Raw genomic sequence first — 19,022 nt, 5'->3', positions numbered from 1 at the left:
TTTGGCCTTAGTTCTATAGATGGACGCCTTTTCGCGATATCGCCATAAAGGTGGACCAGCGTGAATCTAGAATTTGTTTGTACGATATGGGTATCAAATGAAAGGTGTTAATGAGTATTTTAAAAGGGAGTGGGCCTTAGTACAATAGGTGGACGCCTTTTCGAGATATCGCCATAAAGGTGGACCAGGGGTGACTCTAGAATGTGTTTGTGCGATATGGGTATCAAATTAAAGGTATTAATAAGGGTTTTAAAAGGGAGTGGTGGTAGTTGTATATGTGAAGGCGTTTTCCAAATATCGACCAAATTGTGGACCAGGGTGACCCAGAACATCATCTGTCGGATACCGCTAATTTAATTATTAAATATGTAATACCACGAACAGTATTCCTGCCAAGATTTCAAGGGTTTTTTATTTCGCCCTGCAGAACTTTTTCATTTTCTTCTACTTAATATGGTAGGTGTCACAACCATTTTGCAAAGTTTTTTCTAAAGTTATATTTTGCGTCAATTAACCGATCCAATTACTATGTTTCTTAGCTTTTTTTGTATTTGGTATAGAATTATGGCATTTTTTTCATTTTTCGTAACTTTCGATATCGAAAAAGTTGGCGTGGTCATAGTCGGATTTCGGCCATTTTTTACACCAATACAAAGCGGGTTCAGATAAGTACGTGAACTGAGTTTAGTAAAGATATATCAATTGTTGCTCAAGTTATCGTGTTAACGGCCGAGCGGAAGCACAGACGGTCGACTGTGTATAAAAACTGGGCGTGGCTGAACCGATTTTGCCCTTTTTCACAGAAAACAGTTATCGTCCTAGAATCTAAGCCCCTTCCAAATTTCACAAGGATTGGTAAATTTTTGTCTGACTTATGGCAAATAAAATGAAAAAGGGCGGAGCAACGCCCATTTTGAAATTTTCTTTAATTTTTGTAAATTATTGCACCATATCATTACTGGAATCGAATGTTGACATAATTTACTTATATACTGTAAAGATATTAAATTTTTTTTTTCTTCAGTTGTTTGATGGGCCAATGTTTATTATGTTTGGGTTATTTTATATAAGAGCTATTACGCCGGTGGTTTTTAAGCGAAAAACTAAGTTTTCCTTTATCCTCCTACGCGTTTCGGTACATTTTGGACCTTCCTCAGGGAGATCTGTTTTTATTAATAACATAAAACAATTATTTGCAAAAGAAACATTTTACACAACATTGAGAATTTCACTTACATTACATTCAATTAAATAAAAAAATTTTTTTCAAAACTATATACATATATCCGCGCTGCATCCTTTGCGTTGCTCATCTCATCACTCTGTGGGCTTTTTGATTGCTGTGAAGTAAGCACAGTTGATATTGTCTACGTCCTCTTTGAAGTTCACACAGTCTTTTATTCTTTGTTGTATTCGCAAGCCTTCTAGTGTTAGCCTTGTTTTTGTTCTTCTTTCTATGTCCAATATACGCGCATTCGAAAAATAAGCTGAGTGATTGTGTATTGATAGGTGTTGCGAAAGTGCCGTAGAGGTCTTTTTGTTTCTTGCGTCTGCTTTATGTTCGCTTATTCGTATTCCTAATGATCTTTTTGTTGTCCCTATTTAAATTTTGTTGCAGTCTTCGCCAGCTTTTCCCTTGCATTTGATTTCGTATATCACATTATGTTGTTGCTCCTTTTCGATTGTGTCTTTTGTTCGTGTAAAAATTTTATTTAGAGTGCAGAGTAAATTTTTTGTTAAAATTTGACTTAAAAAAATTTTTTTTAAAGTGGTCCTGGCCGTTCTCCAATTTTGCCATTTTTATTAAGCATACATATAGTAATAGGAGTAACGTTCCTGCCAAATTTCATCATGATATCTTCAACGACTGCAAATTACAGCTTGCAAAACTTTTAAATTACGTTCTTTTAAAAGTAGGCGGTGCCACGCTCATTGTCCAAAATTTTACTGATTTTCTATTCTGCGTCATAAGTTCAACTCACCTACCAAATTTCATCGCTTTATCCTTCTTTGGTAATGAATTATCGCACTTTTTACGTTTTTCGAAATTTTCGACATCGAAAAAGTGGGTGTGGTTATAGTCTGATATCGTTCATGGTGCCCAGGAACATACATACCAAGTTTAATCAAGATACCTCAAAATTTACTCAAGTTATCATGTTAACGGACAGACGGACGGACGGACATGGCTCAATAAAATTTTTTTTCGATACTGATGATTTTGATATATGGAAGTCTATATCTATCTCGATTCGCTATCCAATCAAAGTTAATATACACTGTGAGCTCTGCTCAACTGAGTATAAAAATACCACGGCCGTCGTGGTGTGATGGTAGCGAGCTGCGCCTATCACATCGAAGATCGTGGGTTCACGGGCAAAGCAACATCAAAATATTAGAAACAGGTTTTTTTCAATTAGAAGAACATTTTTCTAAGCGGGTTTGCTCCTCGGCAGTGCTGGGCAAGCAGTCCGAGTGTATTTCTGCCATGAAAAGCTCTCAGTGAAAACTCGTCTGCCTTGCAGATGCCGTTCGGAGTCGGCATAAAACAAGTCCCGCAAATTTGTAGGAAACATTAAAAAGGAGCACGACGCAAATTGGAAGAGAAGCCCGCCTTAGATCTCTTCGGAGGTTATCGCGACTTTCATTAATTTTTCTTTAAGATAAAATAAAATAGAAGGAAGTAAACAAAATAGCATAAAATAAATAAAACACGAAACAATACGAGACATTTAACTAAAATACTAAATAATATAAAAAATGAAATATAAGCAAACAAATTGAAAATTAAGTTAAAAAATATATTTATTCCAGTATATTTTATAAAATATAAATTACATAGAATAATTTAGTACATCGCTTTTTTTTTTGGCACAAATAAATTAAGCCAAATGGCAACCGTAAGAGTTTATATTTTTGAAATCGGAAAAATAACGTTATATGCCGCATGGTGGGGTATTTGATCAATCTAGCTGGCCAAAAGTCGATTTTTCAAAATACTCCAATTAAATTTTTTTTAAATGTACTCACTGGCGTTCCCAGATGTCCACTGAATAGTATAAATACCCCAAAACCCATCTGCAACGTCAACGGGGCTAAACGCGCACATTTAAAGTGGTATAAAAATTGTGTGCAGTTCAATATATTTTTGGATTAAAAATCAATATACCCTTCTAACCTAAATACTTGTTAACTTGTTTAGCCTTAACCAATTCTAGTTATATTTTCTTTTAGGACAGATAAATGTATTTTTAATTCATATGTTAAATCTTTTAAATCGCATGTGTTAACTGAGTTATTCTACTTGTAATACTACTACTTTTCAATATTAAATTTTTTTCAAACAAAAAGATATATCCTTTTTTCATGGCATATCATGTCAGTAATTTCTTGGCAATACATAAGCTTATGTTTGTTTCAATGTTTAATAACAAAAACGGCTGCATACCCGCGATTTTTTGGAGTGGTGATCAATTTTGTAGGAGACTGATACCCTTATTGGCAAAAGGTGGCATTCTTGTGAAAACATTCTCAGTGGAAACACCAAGGTGAAAAGTCTTAAAATGTAATACTATATTGATGTCCTAAATTTGATTCGAATAGGTTAAGCCGTTTCCGAGATGATAGTGGATTTAAAAATAAATATAAAAAAGAAGTTGAGGTGGCAACCCCAAGGGTAACCCTTCTTAAAAATGTCACTAGAAATACGGAGTAAAATACTTTTTGTTTGATACCCATATTGACATACATATCTCGTGTAATTCCAAAAAATTACCCCGGGTCCATACGAAACCGGGGGCCCGATCCATAGTAATTCTGCGCGGAACACCGTGAATTTACTGTCATATATTCCCTTTCATAACAATGAAGTGATACAACCACTTTTTGAACAGAAAGATGTCTTAATTTTGACCAGCTAGATTGATCAAATACCCCACCGTGTGCCAGTTGCCGTTTTGACCATAAACCCAAAATAATTTTGGATTTTTTTTTTTACGCGAAACTTTCCGAACGAGTCAGTTGCATTTAAATAATACACATCGACAACACTCCCCAAATCTTCGGGCAGTGCCTTTATCGTTAATACAACAACAACAACTCTGCTTTGTCTTCTACCCATGCTTTCGCTATGCCACAAGATTTGCTGCATTTCGTGGACTTAATTTTTCGCTGTGGATGTGCCCCTATGTCCTGCTATGTGTTCGGCCTCGTTGCAATTATAGCACCGTACTTACTTCCGACCTCCGTCTAGAAAGATTCATATTATTTAGACCGGGTTGGTGTCGAAATTCTGTATGTACAAAATTCTAAAAAACAAAATTCTGCTTTTAAAAATTCTGCTTTTTTAAAATTCTGCTTTCTAAAATTCTGCTTTCAAAATTCTGTATTACCAAATTCTGTATTAAAATATAATGTTAACAATGTTAAAGAGGTCATGTAATTATTTTGAAAAAGTGCGCCATGCACAGTAATTCTGCGTATAATACATTTCTGCATAGGCGGCCTTCGGTCGCTCTTATAAAAAATAACCCTGGGCTACGCCATGCCAAGTCCGGGTGTGTGGTATAACCGTGGCTACCGCCACGGTGATGTCCTTCTGCGTAGTATACACTTCTGCGTAGGCGGCCTTCGGCCGTACTTTAAAAAAATAACCCTTAGCCGATCCAACACCGGATACGCCATGCCATGATTCCGGAATTTTGACTTCCAGAATTAAAAATTTAGAATTTTGAAAAAGCACAATTGTAGAAAGCAGAATTTTGTTCAAGAAGACTTTTTTTGCAATTTACAGAATTATGTCACCCAGAATTTTGTAATGCAGAATAATGACATGCTCCCATTTAGACCATTGATAATATAAGAATTTATTGCTACTTCATCTATATTTCTGCTCCAAGCCTATCTTAGCATTACGTAAAAGTACTCTTTCAAAGGTTTATTGGGCCTTTTCCTGCGTCTTCCATTTCGTGATATATTTCGGCTAACCTTGGTGCATTTGGAAAATCTTTCCCTAGCATCTCAATAAATTGAAACAAAGTTCTAAAGACTGGCTGGGAATCAGCCCAATCTTTTGCTACCCCTCTTAATTTTTGTTCCGGCATGAATAGCACTTCTTCATTACTCCATAAATATATATCTCGGAATTGTTCGATCTTCGTGATTAATTGACGCGTTGCTCGGTGTCCCTTTAGTGGGTCAAACTCTGGCAAAATGCCGATGATCTCCCTCATTGAATACCTTGTACCAGCATGCGTCATCATTGATTGGACATCCGTCATTAAATCGTGACCTACTTGTCCAAGCACAGGAGTACTTAACTTTTTAACCCGCATGCCTGTTGCTCCTGTAATTTCTGTAGATTGCCCTAGTATTGTTGCTGCAATGTGCGTTGGAGCTCCGGCTGATGCTCGCGATATCCCAGATGCTATTTGCTGTTGGCTTACCCCTTATTAAAAATTCTTATTTCCAACCTGGATTGTTTCACTACGCCCTTGTGTTATAGCCTGTAATCCATTCACTTTTTTTGTTATGCTGCTCATATTTTCTTTGAGTTCACCAATTTCTTGCTGCCAAGACGGATATTCACGCGAGTCAACATCCTCAATATCCACCTCATGAGGCTCGTGTAGGTCCATTAATGATGCAATCTTGTAGCTCCTGTTGCAACAAATCATTCAGCTTATCCACTTCCAGCGATGAAAATTTACCCTTTCCTTGGCTTTCCTGCAACCCCATGCATGCAGTGCCTGTCTGTTAAATTCAACCATCAAAATATTCGACGAAAATGGAACTTTGCTAGGTTACAATTCTTCAGAATCTCTGTTTTCCAATTAATTGCAGGAACTGTCGTTTCACTACTTCTTTTCTATTATTCTGCTTATGTCTATCGCTGATTAAAATTTCTGTATGATGTTGGTTTCTATGAACGTCTATCGTTTCTCTGAATTTTTGTCGCGTCTATAGCCTTATCAGTTGCGCTCAACAACTTATTTCCGTGAATCAAGTACCTTTGTGTATATACGTTCGTTTTAAAATTCGTTGCGTGATCAAACTTTTTTGAATCGAATCCCCGTATGACGTTCTCAAAGGCGACTGAGTTACATGTAAAGCTTGAAACACAATGCCATGACGCCGCGAAATAAACGCGACGAACATCGCCTTGTCAAAAATAGAATCCCCATAATTACATGAAGGTGAACACAATAAACGCCAAGAGCGGAATTTACGCGACGTCATTTTGCGACGATAGATTTAATTCTATCGTCGCCGCCGGGCGATGACGACAATTTATGCCAAAGGTGACCATATTTATTTTTTGCTTCAACGCTCACATTAAATTTAAACTAAAAATACATTTATCTCGTTCTTTAAAAAGCACAAACATACATTTCCAAACTCTGGATTAGAATAAATTAATTTGCATGATTATAATAAAGCTTTTCAGTGAGTTCTTTGTGTGAAGTCATTAGTTCCTTCTTCTCTCTTCCTTTGTCCTTTCATATGGTCACCCTTAGTATAGTCAAATCAGCTGTTTGTGTAAAATTATTTTGTGAAAATTTTGTATGCAAATTGAAAATTGAGAAATATAAGTGAATATATCATAGAAAAAGTTAAGGAAAACAATTGTTTATATAATCTTGGTTCTTCAGATTATAAAAATTTAAATAAAAAGCAGTCGATATTTGAAAATATTGGCATAGCATTGACCTTGGATGGTAAGTATTTATATGTTTTGATGTGGGTTCTTCTCATATGTTTAAGTATCCTTTTTAGGAGAAACATGTCGTAAAAAGTGGAAAAGTCTGCGAGACACTTATAAAAGGCGTAAGCGCTGTGCGCTATCTCCTTCCGGGAGCGCCGCAGGAAGTGCTACAAAAAGTTGGAAATACATGAATGCAATGCAGTTTTTAGACGACTATCCTGATTCAAGAAAGTAAGTACAGGGTTATGTATATTGCCGCGATGGGTTTGAGTGGTTTTCATTACATTTCGCAATTACTACACGTCTAAAAATTCTAGGAGTGGTATCAAAAGATGCGTTAGAATTCCCACAATATTTGGTACAGTGATACTCTATATGTAATATAGTGTTATCGGTAATGGGATGTATGTAATAGAAAAAAGATTAGATTAGATTATCAATCATATATTTTTTTCTTTTTAGAACTGTTGGAAATTGTGATCCTGGCATGATTAACGAACATACTGATGTATATGAAAAGTCAACAGATTACTCAAACTCTTCAAATCGTGAACCACTTATTGTATGCGAATCGCAAATAAGCGAAAATTCGACAGATTATTCCAATTCTCCAAATGCAATTATGGATGCTACTTTCGAACCGTATATAGTATACGAACCACAGTTAGTTGACGAGAATTCCAAACCTTCAAATGATAAAGCAGCTAGAAGCTATGTCGCTCAGAATAAGAACCGGAAGTCAAAAAAGCAAGCAGATGCCGAAGTTACTTCAGTTTTCAAGGATGTGCTAAAAGAATGCGCAAAAACAATCCAAGAGATAGCTTGTGCCCATGAGCAGGAAAAAATACGGGATTCAACTTCGCTTTTGTTTGAAAGCTTGGCGAAAACAATTTCCAGTGCCAACTTATCACAGAATAATGTGCGCAATATTGAAAGGAAAGTTGTTGCTTTAGTTTATGAAGAACTAGGAAAGACAAGTGTTCAATAATTTCACGTCTTTAGCTGATAGGTAAAAAGTCGTAAGTCCAAAAAATATATTTTGAGAAATGAGAAAAACAAGTACCTCAATGACAATGACAATGGCAATACATCGTAAAGTTCGAAGTGTAGGCAACCAACAATATCAGAGCTAAGATCTTTTGCCAGAAGGTCAAGAAGCCATAATAAAATTGAAAAATGGTACTAGTTCCATTTGGACTAAAAGTGGAGTTGCGACTGCTTACCTCTCATTACAGACATATCGTTAGCTTAATGCACAAAGGACCTAACCAACATATTTGAAATTTGTACGAGTAGCGAATCACATTTTATTTTCGCGTTCACAAAACATAGTATGGCATTTCAAAAGTGGCTATGGTTCTAACCCTTTAAACAAAAAGTCTGTTGGTTAGGGCCTTTGTTAATTAAGCTAACGATATTTATGTATACCAGTTATTCCCAACGGCACTGTATGCCATTTTGGGTCATATGTTGCCTTTATACAGAGAATGGAGACCAAATTCGAGCGTTGAAGTATGCAATTTAATAACCTATCGGTATTGAATAACGTATATTCTATAGTTCAAATTTGTGCAAAACATTGAAATTTTATTTAAAACTTGATAGCAACTAAATATACATCTTTCTCTTTTGCTGGATACACAATTTTCAAGTAATTCAACTCAGAGACTAGACTAGTTAAGCCTTTAAACAAACCTATAAACTTTTTATTAATACACATACACTTTTGCTCACGCAGTTAACCCATAGTAATTTTATTATTCGTAGTTCAGGTTTTATTTCGTTTCATAAAGCAATTACGTAACTTATCAAAAAATACTACAAAACTTCTTTGTACATGGGTCATTTTATGATAAAAATGTATTTTGTGTTTGTATGTATTGCCGATCTAGGACTTTGGGGCGTTTTATCAGGGAAATCCTGAAACGTTTGTAACTTTCGCTATTGCTTTGCTAGTTTGGAAGTATGCCATAATTTTTCTGAGGGATAACAGCTCCTGTACAAAAATTATGAATAGTTGCATAGATTAAAATATAAGTTTGGAAATTAATTAGACATATTTTGCTAAACTTGTATGGAGCGAATTTAATGCGCTAAAGTAAGATGGCTGAATTATGTAAGCAGCTACAATAGACCTTTGTGAGAAAAAAATTCATTTTTGCCATAAAAGTAGATGCAAATCAAAACTGGACGTATTAATTGACAGTTTTATGTTACTTCGAGTAATGAAATTTTACTACTTGATGGTAAATGTGTGTGTGTGTATTGTAAAGACATACAACAGCGAAAAGAAAAATAGCAGTGGAAATCAAATTAAATTCGCCAATTAAATTCTTTTTTTTCAATGAATTTTGTTGCTAAAACTATGCAAACCATTCGCAAAAAAGTTTACAAAAAATTCGAAAATTCGAGAGAATTTTACAAAAATTTCAAAGCTTTTATTAGAGTTCTCTTAATCTCTTTGAGTATGCAGCCTTCTAGACCTATCAATTTTAGCCTAACAAAATTATAGGTCTCTCAGAATTCGGATTGATTTTCGAAACTTTTTTCCCGACACGCATTTGGATATAAAAAAGTAATTGTTTCACGTTTTGTATAGAGGAAAATCTAAAACACCCTTCGAGAGACCTATAACTTTGTTAGGCTGCATACTTAAAGAAATTCAGAGAACTCTAATAAAAGCTTTGAAATTTTTGTAAAATTCTCTCGAATTTTCGAATTTTTCGTAAACTTTTTTGCGAATGGTTTGCATAGTTTTAGCAACAAAATTCATTGAAGCTTTTTCTTAAAATATCGAAAAAAAAGGGATTTAATTGGCGAATTTAATTTGATTGCCACTGCTATTTTTCTGTTCGCTGCTGTTAATACAGAATACTTATTTAAATTAACTTATTACATACTAAAAATATTACATTTTGAATGATTGAATGATAAAATGAATTATACTGCATACTAAATTTTCAATATATATTTGGAAATTTTTATAGAGATTTTTAAAAACATTTAAATTAACATATTTCATACTAAATATTACATTTTTAATGATTGAATGATAAAATGAATTATACTACATACTAAATTTTCAAAATATATATAATTTTCAATATATATATATATACGATCTATGAATGCGATAAGAATGAGTAACCTCAGTACAAATAAAAGATAATTATTTAACATTATCTCTACAAAATTTAAAGGCTAATATAGCAACGTAAATAAATACTTATAATAAATTAGAATGTGTGTGTTTCTTTCTAAATTGAGGAAAACCGTTTATTGGCTGGATACATAACAAGGCTAAATATTATTTCGGAAAAAGCACCAAATGACACCTTATGTGGAAAAATATAGTTTTGAATAGTCACTCGATTAGTTAATAAAGGATTTTCCGTACAAATTTCCAATTATAAGAATTTTATTAGCCAATCAGGCCCTCTTGAGAAGTAGGTGGCACCCTCCGAAAACGCTAATATTATTATTTTTTAGCTCCCGTTGGCAGTGAAGTCCAATAATTGGTACATATCGACAGGTGGCAACAAATAGGAGATTTTATATAAGGACTAAATGAGAGTGGAACTCTAAAACATATCAGTAAAAAGACGAAAACAAGTTTTGTAAAAAGAAAGACAGCTCATTTAAACTTAATACAAAAGCTGTACGATAAGAGGACATTTTACTGCACTCAAATTTTTCCAACTGTAGTTTACCGTATATTTTAAAGCTTCACTTTTAATATTATAAGATTTGGTAAAATAAAAAACGTAGCTGCATATGTCCGCATTGGTATTTTAAGGTACGTTTGCGGATTTCACACAGATCGCATTGGCCTTTCTAGTAAGTATTCCGCTAGTTCCCTCTCAAACTAAATGCTTCATTTGTTGATCGATTGGAATGAGCAATTTGAATAGATGTCATTCTTGTTGAAAGTTGTCCACAATCGAAATTCCCATTTTCATCACTGCTGGCTCTGTTCGGATCGAAGTATCCACTACTACTGTCAAGCATTAAATAATTGTGCAAGACTATAGTTGCTAAAACAATTTTGTCCACATTTTCTGGAGCAGCGTGAATCGTTGTATGAAGAACTCTCCATCTATTTGCTAATATACCAAAGGTGTTTTCAATGTGCACTCGTACGGAGGATAACCTTTTGTTATAATTTCGTTTGGCGGGTGACAAATTTCTACCAGGGTAAGGGCGCATGAGATTAGGCTTCAGAGGAAATGCGCTGTCACCGACGAAAAAATATGGAAATATTTGGTCCGTACCTATTTGAAATATGGCATCAATTAACTGAAACCTTATCTGTTATAAACATTTTACCTGGAAGGTTATCTGGGGGAGGAATTTCCAGGTCGTTTCTTAGAATCATGTTACCAAATACGCTTCGTGCCAAAATTCCCCCATCGCTTTGGCTTCCCAACGCACCAACGTCTACAAATGAAAACGTATAGCTATAATCGCATATTGCAATCAGAACTACACTGAATGTCTTTTTGTAATTAAAAAAGAGTGAACCACTACGTTTGGGGCAAACTACTTTCACATGTTTTCCGTCCACCGCGCCGAGATAATGAGGCATTCCAGTTTTTGCATAGAACCTGTCCAAAATAAAATATATGAGTATATATAGTTACTAAATACCATACTTCAATTGGAGCAAACCTGTCTGCAATGTTTTTCAATTCGGTTTGATTTGGTTGGGCAAGGTAAATTTCGCGTAGTCCATGCCAAATTGCATCGCATGTCTCGTATATTATTTTCCTAACTGTAGAAACACCCAATTTATATGACCAAGCTAAATACTGTGAATTACAGCCCTGTGCCAAGAACCTGTTGAAACTCCATTTTTACACAGATATATAGTTTATAAAGTTACTTACATCAAAGTGATACCCAAACGGATTTCTTCACTTATTGGTTCTCTTATGGAAAAACGTTTAAGTCGCTCTCGTAACAAATTCACTAGCGCATTAAACTTTGCAACATTCATACGAGTTGCCTTGAAGAAATGTTCTTCATCTGAGAGTTTCAACTGTGCGAAGGAAGTTTCGTGGAAGCTCAGAGTCTTCCTTGTACGATTAACTGGCCGCACCCACCATCGCCGCTTAAACTGCTGGCACACCTCGCGATATATATTCACCATTACAAAAATGATGTTTATAATTTTAAAAATTTTCAACAAACCGCCTCTGTTATTCATTTTTTATATATATTGCTAATGCTGACCTTAAAATGAATTCATTTCCCACAAGAAATGGTCACTAATATAAGAAATTATTTTCCATTGAAGAAATGACAGAAAATGTCAGAAAATATCGCCGCCGCTGTCTATTGTGTTTAACTGGACGAAATATCTGAGCGTAAATTTGAAAAATGTCATCGCCCGACGCGGCGTATATCGTCGTCGCTCGGCATTGTGTTTACAGCTTAACTGTTTCGTGCACACATACGTACTTGTGTATTTATTAGAATTTAGAGAAATAGGAGTTTAATATGAAAAGTAATATTTAATTATGGAATATAATGTATGGGACTAGCACGTCCGCGCCTGAAAAATGCCCAACACACACTGCTTCTAACATTATTTTCTCTAAATATAATAGTCATCAGCACTTAACATGTGTTTGGTTTTAGCAGATTTTTAAATGCTTTTTGGGACATTTTTATAAATACAGTAATAAACCACACTTTTCTATGAAATTTGAGCACATAACAAAAACTATTTGAAAATTTTTAGAACCGGTTTAGCAAGATGTGGAGAAATAATAATTTAACAGCTATGGTAAGAATTCTCATTAAAATATACTTACACAAGGCGAATTCAGTACCAGGTGGTGTTATCCCAACACCTCATTGCTTCTTCTTGATTATTTTCCATACAACGCTTTGTACTATAACATGTCAGTTAATCGAAATCAATGAACATTTTTCTTTCAACTTGACATTCTTCTGCACGGCGAATTGGTTGAATTCGCTTTGCCACCACCTGGTATGGATTCGCCTTGTACTTACATCTGCGTTTGCGACTAAAAAATGCTTTTCGGCAACAGCGAAAGTGGTTAAAAGTGGAGACACACTTTTTAGGACCAATTTTCTGCGCAAGAATTTCATAAGTGCAGATAAAGTTATGCACTTAGTAGTACATGCAAAGATTAAACGCATTTGTATATGCGGTAAAAAAACACGCCTGCGGTCGAAATTCGACCAATTTGTATTTTTTTCAACTCACTCTATGCGTTCAGTGCATTAATGCGTTAATAGTTGAGTAGTGAGTGGAAAAATAGCAGCCTCACTCAGTAGTAGTTGTAGTAGAGCTGAAAATAATTTCAGTATAATTTAAAAGTTGTTGGTGAAAATAATTTTAGCTTTAGCTCAGTGCACAAACGTTTTTGTAATTTATTTTGATTAAAAAACAGAAATCTTTCAATATTTTGCACTATTTTTAGTTTATCTGCGATATCTTTCTCACCACCCAAGTGAGTGATAATGATAAAAATACTTCAGTAAATTTTTTAAGTAGTAGTGAAGAAAGGCTCTAGGCACACTAAGCTAAACAAATTACATGCACATTAATTTTTCAAATATTATGTAATTCTTTAGAAAGTGTAATGAACTAAAGCCCTTAAACTACTCATATCGATTTACAGATATATATCACTAGTATAGTTAGACTAATAATAAATATTGTGGGGTAATATATGGAAGGCAAAGCATGCCATAGACAAAAAAAGGGGGCATACGATAGAAAGTTAAATAAAAAGTACGATAAAATGAAATAAACAAATACCACGCCGTCGTGTTGTGATGGTAGCGTGCTCCGCCTATCACACCGAAGATCCTGGGTTCACGGCCAAAGCAACATCAAAATATTAGAAACAGGTTTTTTTCAATTAGAAGAAAATTTTTCTAAGCGGGTTCTCCCCTCGGCAGTGTTGGGCAAGCAGTCCGAGTGTATTTCTGCCTTGAAAAGCTCTCAGTGAAAACTCATCTGCCTTGCAGATGCCGTTCGGAGTCGGCATAAAACAAGTCCTGCCAATTTGTAGGAAACATTAAAAAGGAGCACGACGCAAATTGGAAGAGAAGGTCGGCCTTAGATCTCTTCGGAGGTTATCGCGCCTTTCATTTGTTTATTTAATAGTTTAAAAAAACTAAAAAAACACGCTTTTATAGCTAACCGAACTAAAAAATTATTTATTGTTATTAAACATTGAAACAAACACAATAACACGGCCTAGTTCACAGGCCTTATATATAAATATATTTTTTTAACTTAATTTTCAATTTTTTAGTTCGATTAGCTGTTTTTTAAGTTTTTTTTTTTTAACTATTATTTATTTTCAATTTTTTAGTTAAAGTAATTTTAAAAGTTTTAGTCGAGAGTGATGAAACCTCGAAACGCCAGCGGTCCATGGATGAATCCAACCCCACGGCACCGAAAAGGCCCAAGACGCAGGGAGGCTGGACGCGGTCTTTCGCCGAAATTGCCAAGGGTCGGCAGATCATCATCATTTGGGGTGGTCATAAGTTCAATTGACCTTATGTCCGTTAACCTTATGTCACCCCACCATCACATTATTGCATTGTCATCGAGCCTTGATACGTGTGCAAAGTTTCAATCAAACTAATGGCCATTCGAGGTGGTAATAAGACCAATTGACCTTATGGCCGTTGACCTTATGTCACCACACCGTCACATTGATGCATTATCATCGAGCCTTGATACGTGTGCAAAGTTTCAATCAAACGTATGGCCATTCAACGTAAGGCCAATTGACCTTATGGCCGTTGACCTTATGTCACCAGACCATCACATTAGCGCATTGCCATCGAGTCTTGATACGTGTGCAAAGTTTCAATCAAACTAATGGACATGCAAAGTGGTAATAAGGCCAATTGACCTTATGGCCGTTGACCTTATGTCACCACACCGTCACGTTGATGCATTATCATCGAGTCTTGATACGTGTGCAAAGTTTCAATCAAACGTATGGCCATTCAACGTAAGGCCAATTGACCTTATGGCCGTTGACCTTATGTCACCACACCATCACACTAATGCATTGTCATCGAGCCTTGATACGTGTGCAAAGTTTCAATCAAACTTTGGGTCATTCAAATTGGTAATATGGCCAATTGACCTTATGGCCATTGACCTTAAGTCACCACACCATCGCATTAATGCATTGTCATCGGTCCTTGATACGTTTAGAAGTATGCCTAGTTATCAACATAACCTCTAATGGTACTCAAGCCCAAATGCTTGTTGGGTATACTCGACGCCATTTCGAATGAACGCAAATAACTGATAGGTTAATTAGAATTTAACCCTGCAGGATAGGCCGCTTAAGCTCAGCTTAAACTTCAGTTAAAGTAGACTGAAAACTGCAGAATAAGTTTAAGCGTAGTTTAACTGACAAACTGAGTTGAACTTGTACTGAACAATTTCAGGTTGTATATTAAAATATTCAGGCAAGTGGCAGCTGCGAGCCTTTATAGTTTTGAAAGAAAAAACCGCTATTATGCCGGTTGCCGTTTTGACCTAAAATAAAAACATTTTTTGAACGTTTTTTTTTCGTTTACAATACAATCTGAAATTTTTTGATTCAGCCAGCTGAATTTAAATAATAATAAACTAAGATGAAATAAAAGAATAAAAACTAAGATAAAATATGAAATAATAAAATGAAGTGCATAAAAGACAATATAAAAATTTAATGTTATGTTAATGTACGGTTGCATGTGTCCTTTTGTTAAAACTTTTTACATTTTTTGTGAATAAGTGGGTTGCGCTTCAAAATATAATGGCAAGCTTCGAACGCGCCTTTGTTGAAGATGAACTTTAGTTCAGGGGCTTATAGTGTCGCTCGCCTCAAAATACAATGCAATTCGAAAGCTAGCATATTCCATAAACAAAAAAAAAAAATTAACAGCATAAAATTTTCAAAAAAAGGAGTGTTTTCAAAATTGACATTTTTTAATATACCTTATATTTCAAACTGATTATTTCGACGACTGAGCAGAATATCACTCTATCTCGGCTGACTTTTCGAAAAAAGCGCTGTCTCAGACAACGCCCTATCTTAGAATCCGGTTGAAGAACGGCCGGTCTTAGAAAACACGACATGCTTCTGGTAGTTACGTTCTGACAATTTCAAAATTAAAGTTGTGTTTCAAAATTGTTCTTGATCATATAGGCATATTTCTCCTTGGCCATGAAATTCTTATTTAAAATTTAACACCACCCCTTTTTCTATTCTTTCAAACAGTTTACTGATATAAAGTTTGCTAAATCAAGATAAAGGCTTCCATACGAACTTGCAGAGTTTGGAACACAAAATCTCAATTTAAGTGTTTTCTGCAGCACAACTTCGTTCTGAGATGACAACAGTGATGCCCAAAAATCGTATGCCCACTGCAAGGTTTCGATTTCCTGCATCGATCTATCGTGGAATGACCCCAATGTTTATTAAATTGCAAAACAAGACTTTTCTACAAAAATTGTTGTTCATTACGCAGTAGAAATATGATTTGCATCCTTTTTTTTGGAATTGTAGCATGGCATTATAGAGCTTCTCCCAGTTCTTTAAAATAAGAAGGCACATACCGCTATAATAAATTGTATCAGGAGCACCCATGACTAAAATACATATTACGAGGGGGCTGTCGTCGAACTGCGAAACCTTATATCTATTTTTCGAAAGCTCACCTGGGAAAACAGAGAAATAACCTTTTGATTTATCACAGACAATACTATCTCGCTCCATTCAAACCCCACATCTTAGCGTAAAAGTCTAATGAAGTAAAAACTAATATCCAATTTTTCAAAAACAATGCATCTGTACCACCGAGGGGCCCAAAAATTAAGCCATTAACCTCTGTCTTCCTCTTTTTCAGTGCGAATTTAAATACCAGTGGAGGTTCTTATCTTATTATCATTTTAAGTTTAATTGGTAAAACTAAGTTCATGTAAAATTGTAGGTAAATGGCCAAAGTAGTAATGTTTTTAAACTCGCATTGAAAACTGGGCCTTAGAGTTATTTAGGAGTCTTATCTTAAGACCCTTTACATACCGATCCATGTTTAATATTTAAGTAATCCATCAATACACGCTCTGAATCCACTAGTGTTGTGTGAACAATTTTCCCATCGAAATAAATGAATCCATGAAATTGGCGGCCTTATATACGGCATCCGTGGTGCATTTGTGATCATAAGTTCCAAACATTATGCACAAATATTCCCTCATATATATTCTCCTATTACTTTGAAAGTTCAGATATTGAGCACATTTGCCCGTAAACCGTTGGATTATATTGCACGGGAAGCTGAAAAGGAGGCTGTTCCACCACGAATCAATAAAGATGGTAGATGTTAGCAGATCCGCTGAGCTCGCTGGCAGTGTCACTTAAAAGGGACAAAAATGAACATTTCATCCTTTTTTTGGTAATAGAAATTTTTATAACTTCACCTGTGGAATGAGCAATCTATCCCATCTGTAGTCTTTTGTGCACGCCTCGTAATTAACCATAAAACCTAGATTTTAAACATAATAAAAATAGATCTGTTAAGCTTAAGTCAAAGCAGGCGGTTTGGAGGTACTTAACGTCCCGCATTTTATACCTAATTCACCTTGGTAAATCATTTTTCGCTCTAAGTGCCATTGCCAACTCTACAGCTTATAGCTATCAGTTGTTCAGAAATCAATACAATACAGATTTTTTCGTGAGTCCAAGTTCATGTAGTACAGGGTTTACTTGACAGCATAAAAGGAGTTTCACTATTCGGCTCGTGAGGAGTTAAACGATTTACTAGGGCGTGCACAATAAAGAAGATTTCGCAATGAACGCAGTTAAATAGCATATTAAAATAGCAATAGCAATAGCAATCTTATTCTTCATGATGTATATGCTGCCATATTTGTGTTGAGTAACATTTACAGTTCAATACGTTTTATTGATATAGCACATTCGGCTTATCGTGTACGCAGTGGCAAACCACAAATTATACCAAACGATAGCAAACAAGTTGTGCAGATTTAATATGCAGTTTATAATACAAATGTTTTTGCTTGAACAAAGTGCCTATACCCTTTTTGGGTAACGTGTTACTATCTTCATTTTATGTCCACTCTGCTCGCTATACTCGTTCGAAGATAAATGGAACAATATGGTTTGGGAGTTACATCGTCGTCTTAGTTCCACCGAAAACAATTATCCATATTTTTCGCGATCTGGCTTACAGTTGACTATACTAATGAATATGACTGACTCGATTACAGTCAGCCCATGCATAGATTCAATAATTTTTCCCACCCTTCTTGCTGAGCAGCAACGAAGCTATACCGATAGTTGATACAACCAATGTACCCATGCGCTTATTTACGCGTCATAGTGGCTTCGAATTTACTGTTCACGCGTGGCCGTCCACCGAAGTTAACTGCCGCGAAACCGAGTGCGAAACAGGACAGGAATAGTCTCTCAAATGCTTAAGTTTCACCGGAACCTACAACGCCCACGAATCTAGATTTTGACCCTTTTAACATGTCTCCCAGCTCTGTCACAGCAGTAGTTCCCATTCGAATTACATACCAGCGCATGCTTATCAATTGCAGACGCATACACATTCAACCAGCACCATCACTTGACTCGCAAGGCCGTTTATAAGAAGTAATGTTTTCCTGTCCGCACACAGGCCAGAATGTAGGACTGCCGGCAGAAATGCATATCCAAGCCTCGAAGGCTGCAAATCTTGATTCCGAATTACGCTGAAATTGGAAAAAACAAAATTTTTAATCAATAAGTTTGTAAAACAGAATTACTATGAATGTGACTGAATTTCGTCCACTTACTGCTTCGTTCTCTTCTCAATTGCGCAATGACCATACGCTATCCACGCGACAAAGTCAAAGAATTTGACAACGGGAAAAATCTTTCGATTTTAGTCCCGTTTGTTTCGATTCATGAGAATTTACATTCTATACATGGGTGTGTATGGATGTTTGTTTGTTTTTTCTCTTCTCTTTTTGCTAAGCCGCTGACATACTTGTACCAGTGCGCGGACTTTTTTATAAACGGAATGTTGGAAGGCGCCAAATGAAATGAGTAGTGGTAGAAAACAATAGCTACAGTTCATATTTGTACCAAACAATTAGTCATTTATTTTAAAACAAATAACGCGCATTTCAAGGAAATGACACTTGTAAAACACATAAACAAGACAAAACTACATGTACATTGGTAAATACATGCATAGCTTATGACTATACGATACTCACTTTTTTCCTGTATCGTGAGTGTGAAATACTGACAAACAT

General features: G+C 35.4%; 3 protein-coding genes across 8 annotated transcripts in view; 2 read left to right on the top strand and 1 right to left on the bottom strand.

Moving 5' to 3' along the window:
* The window catches only part of Ca-beta (Ca2+-channel-protein-beta-subunit), a 1,568,477-nt gene that overhangs the window by 305,449 nt on the left and 1,244,006 nt on the right, over positions 1 to 19,022 (top strand). The gene's annotated exons all lie outside the window — the stretch shown is intronic.
* LOC137242359 (uncharacterized) lies at positions 6,527 to 10,299 on the top strand. Its single transcript, XM_067769674.1, has 3 exons — positions 6,527 to 6,716; positions 6,775 to 6,934; positions 7,166 to 10,299. Exons 2-3 carry the CDS (start codon positions 6,891 to 6,893, stop codon positions 7,689 to 7,691), a joined length of 570 nt encoding a protein of 189 aa, XP_067625775.1. The 5' UTR covers positions 6,527 to 6,716; positions 6,775 to 6,890; the 3' UTR covers positions 7,692 to 10,299.
* On the bottom strand, positions 10,429 to 11,852 carry LOC137239668 (uncharacterized). The gene is made up of 4 exons (XM_067765219.1): positions 11,590 to 11,852; positions 11,372 to 11,539; positions 11,030 to 11,307; positions 10,429 to 10,974 (listed from the first exon to the last, which is right to left on the bottom strand). The coding sequence occupies exons 1-4, from the start codon at positions 11,850 to 11,852 to the stop codon at positions 10,553 to 10,555; spliced, it is 1,131 nt and encodes a 376-aa protein (XP_067621320.1). The 3' UTR covers positions 10,429 to 10,552.

Source organism: Eurosta solidaginis, chromosome 2, assembly GCF_040869045.1.
Source record: "Eurosta solidaginis isolate ZX-2024a chromosome 2, ASM4086904v1, whole genome shotgun sequence".
Taxonomy (NCBI): Eukaryota; Metazoa; Arthropoda; class Insecta; order Diptera; family Tephritidae; genus Eurosta; species Eurosta solidaginis.
Note: the sequence above shows the minus strand (reverse complement) of the source record. Positions and strands in the feature narration are given on the sequence as shown.

What these genes read in the sequence shown, in the direction of transcription:
- LOC137239668 (XM_067765219.1), bottom strand. Translation starts at nt 11,852, where the DNA reads ATGGTGAATATATATCGCGAGGTGTGCCAGCAGTTTAAGCGGCGATGG. An exon ending in CGTTTGGGTATCACTTTGAT is followed by an intron (nt 11,540 to 11,589) that starts GTAAGTAACTTT and finishes GAGTTTCAACAG; the next exon opens with GTTCTTGGCACAGGGCTGTA. An exon ending in TCCCCCAGATAACCTTCCAG is followed by an intron (nt 10,975 to 11,029) that starts GTAAAATGTTTA and finishes TATTTCAAATAG; the next exon opens with GTACGGACCAAATATTTCCA.
- LOC137242359 (XM_067769674.1), top strand. Translation starts at nt 6,891, where the DNA reads ATGAATGCAATGCAGTTTTTAGACGACTATCCTGATTCAAGAAA. An exon ending in GACTATCCTGATTCAAGAAA is followed by an intron (nt 6,935 to 7,165) that starts GTAAGTACAGGG and finishes TTTTCTTTTTAG; the next exon opens with AACTGTTGGAAATTGTGATC.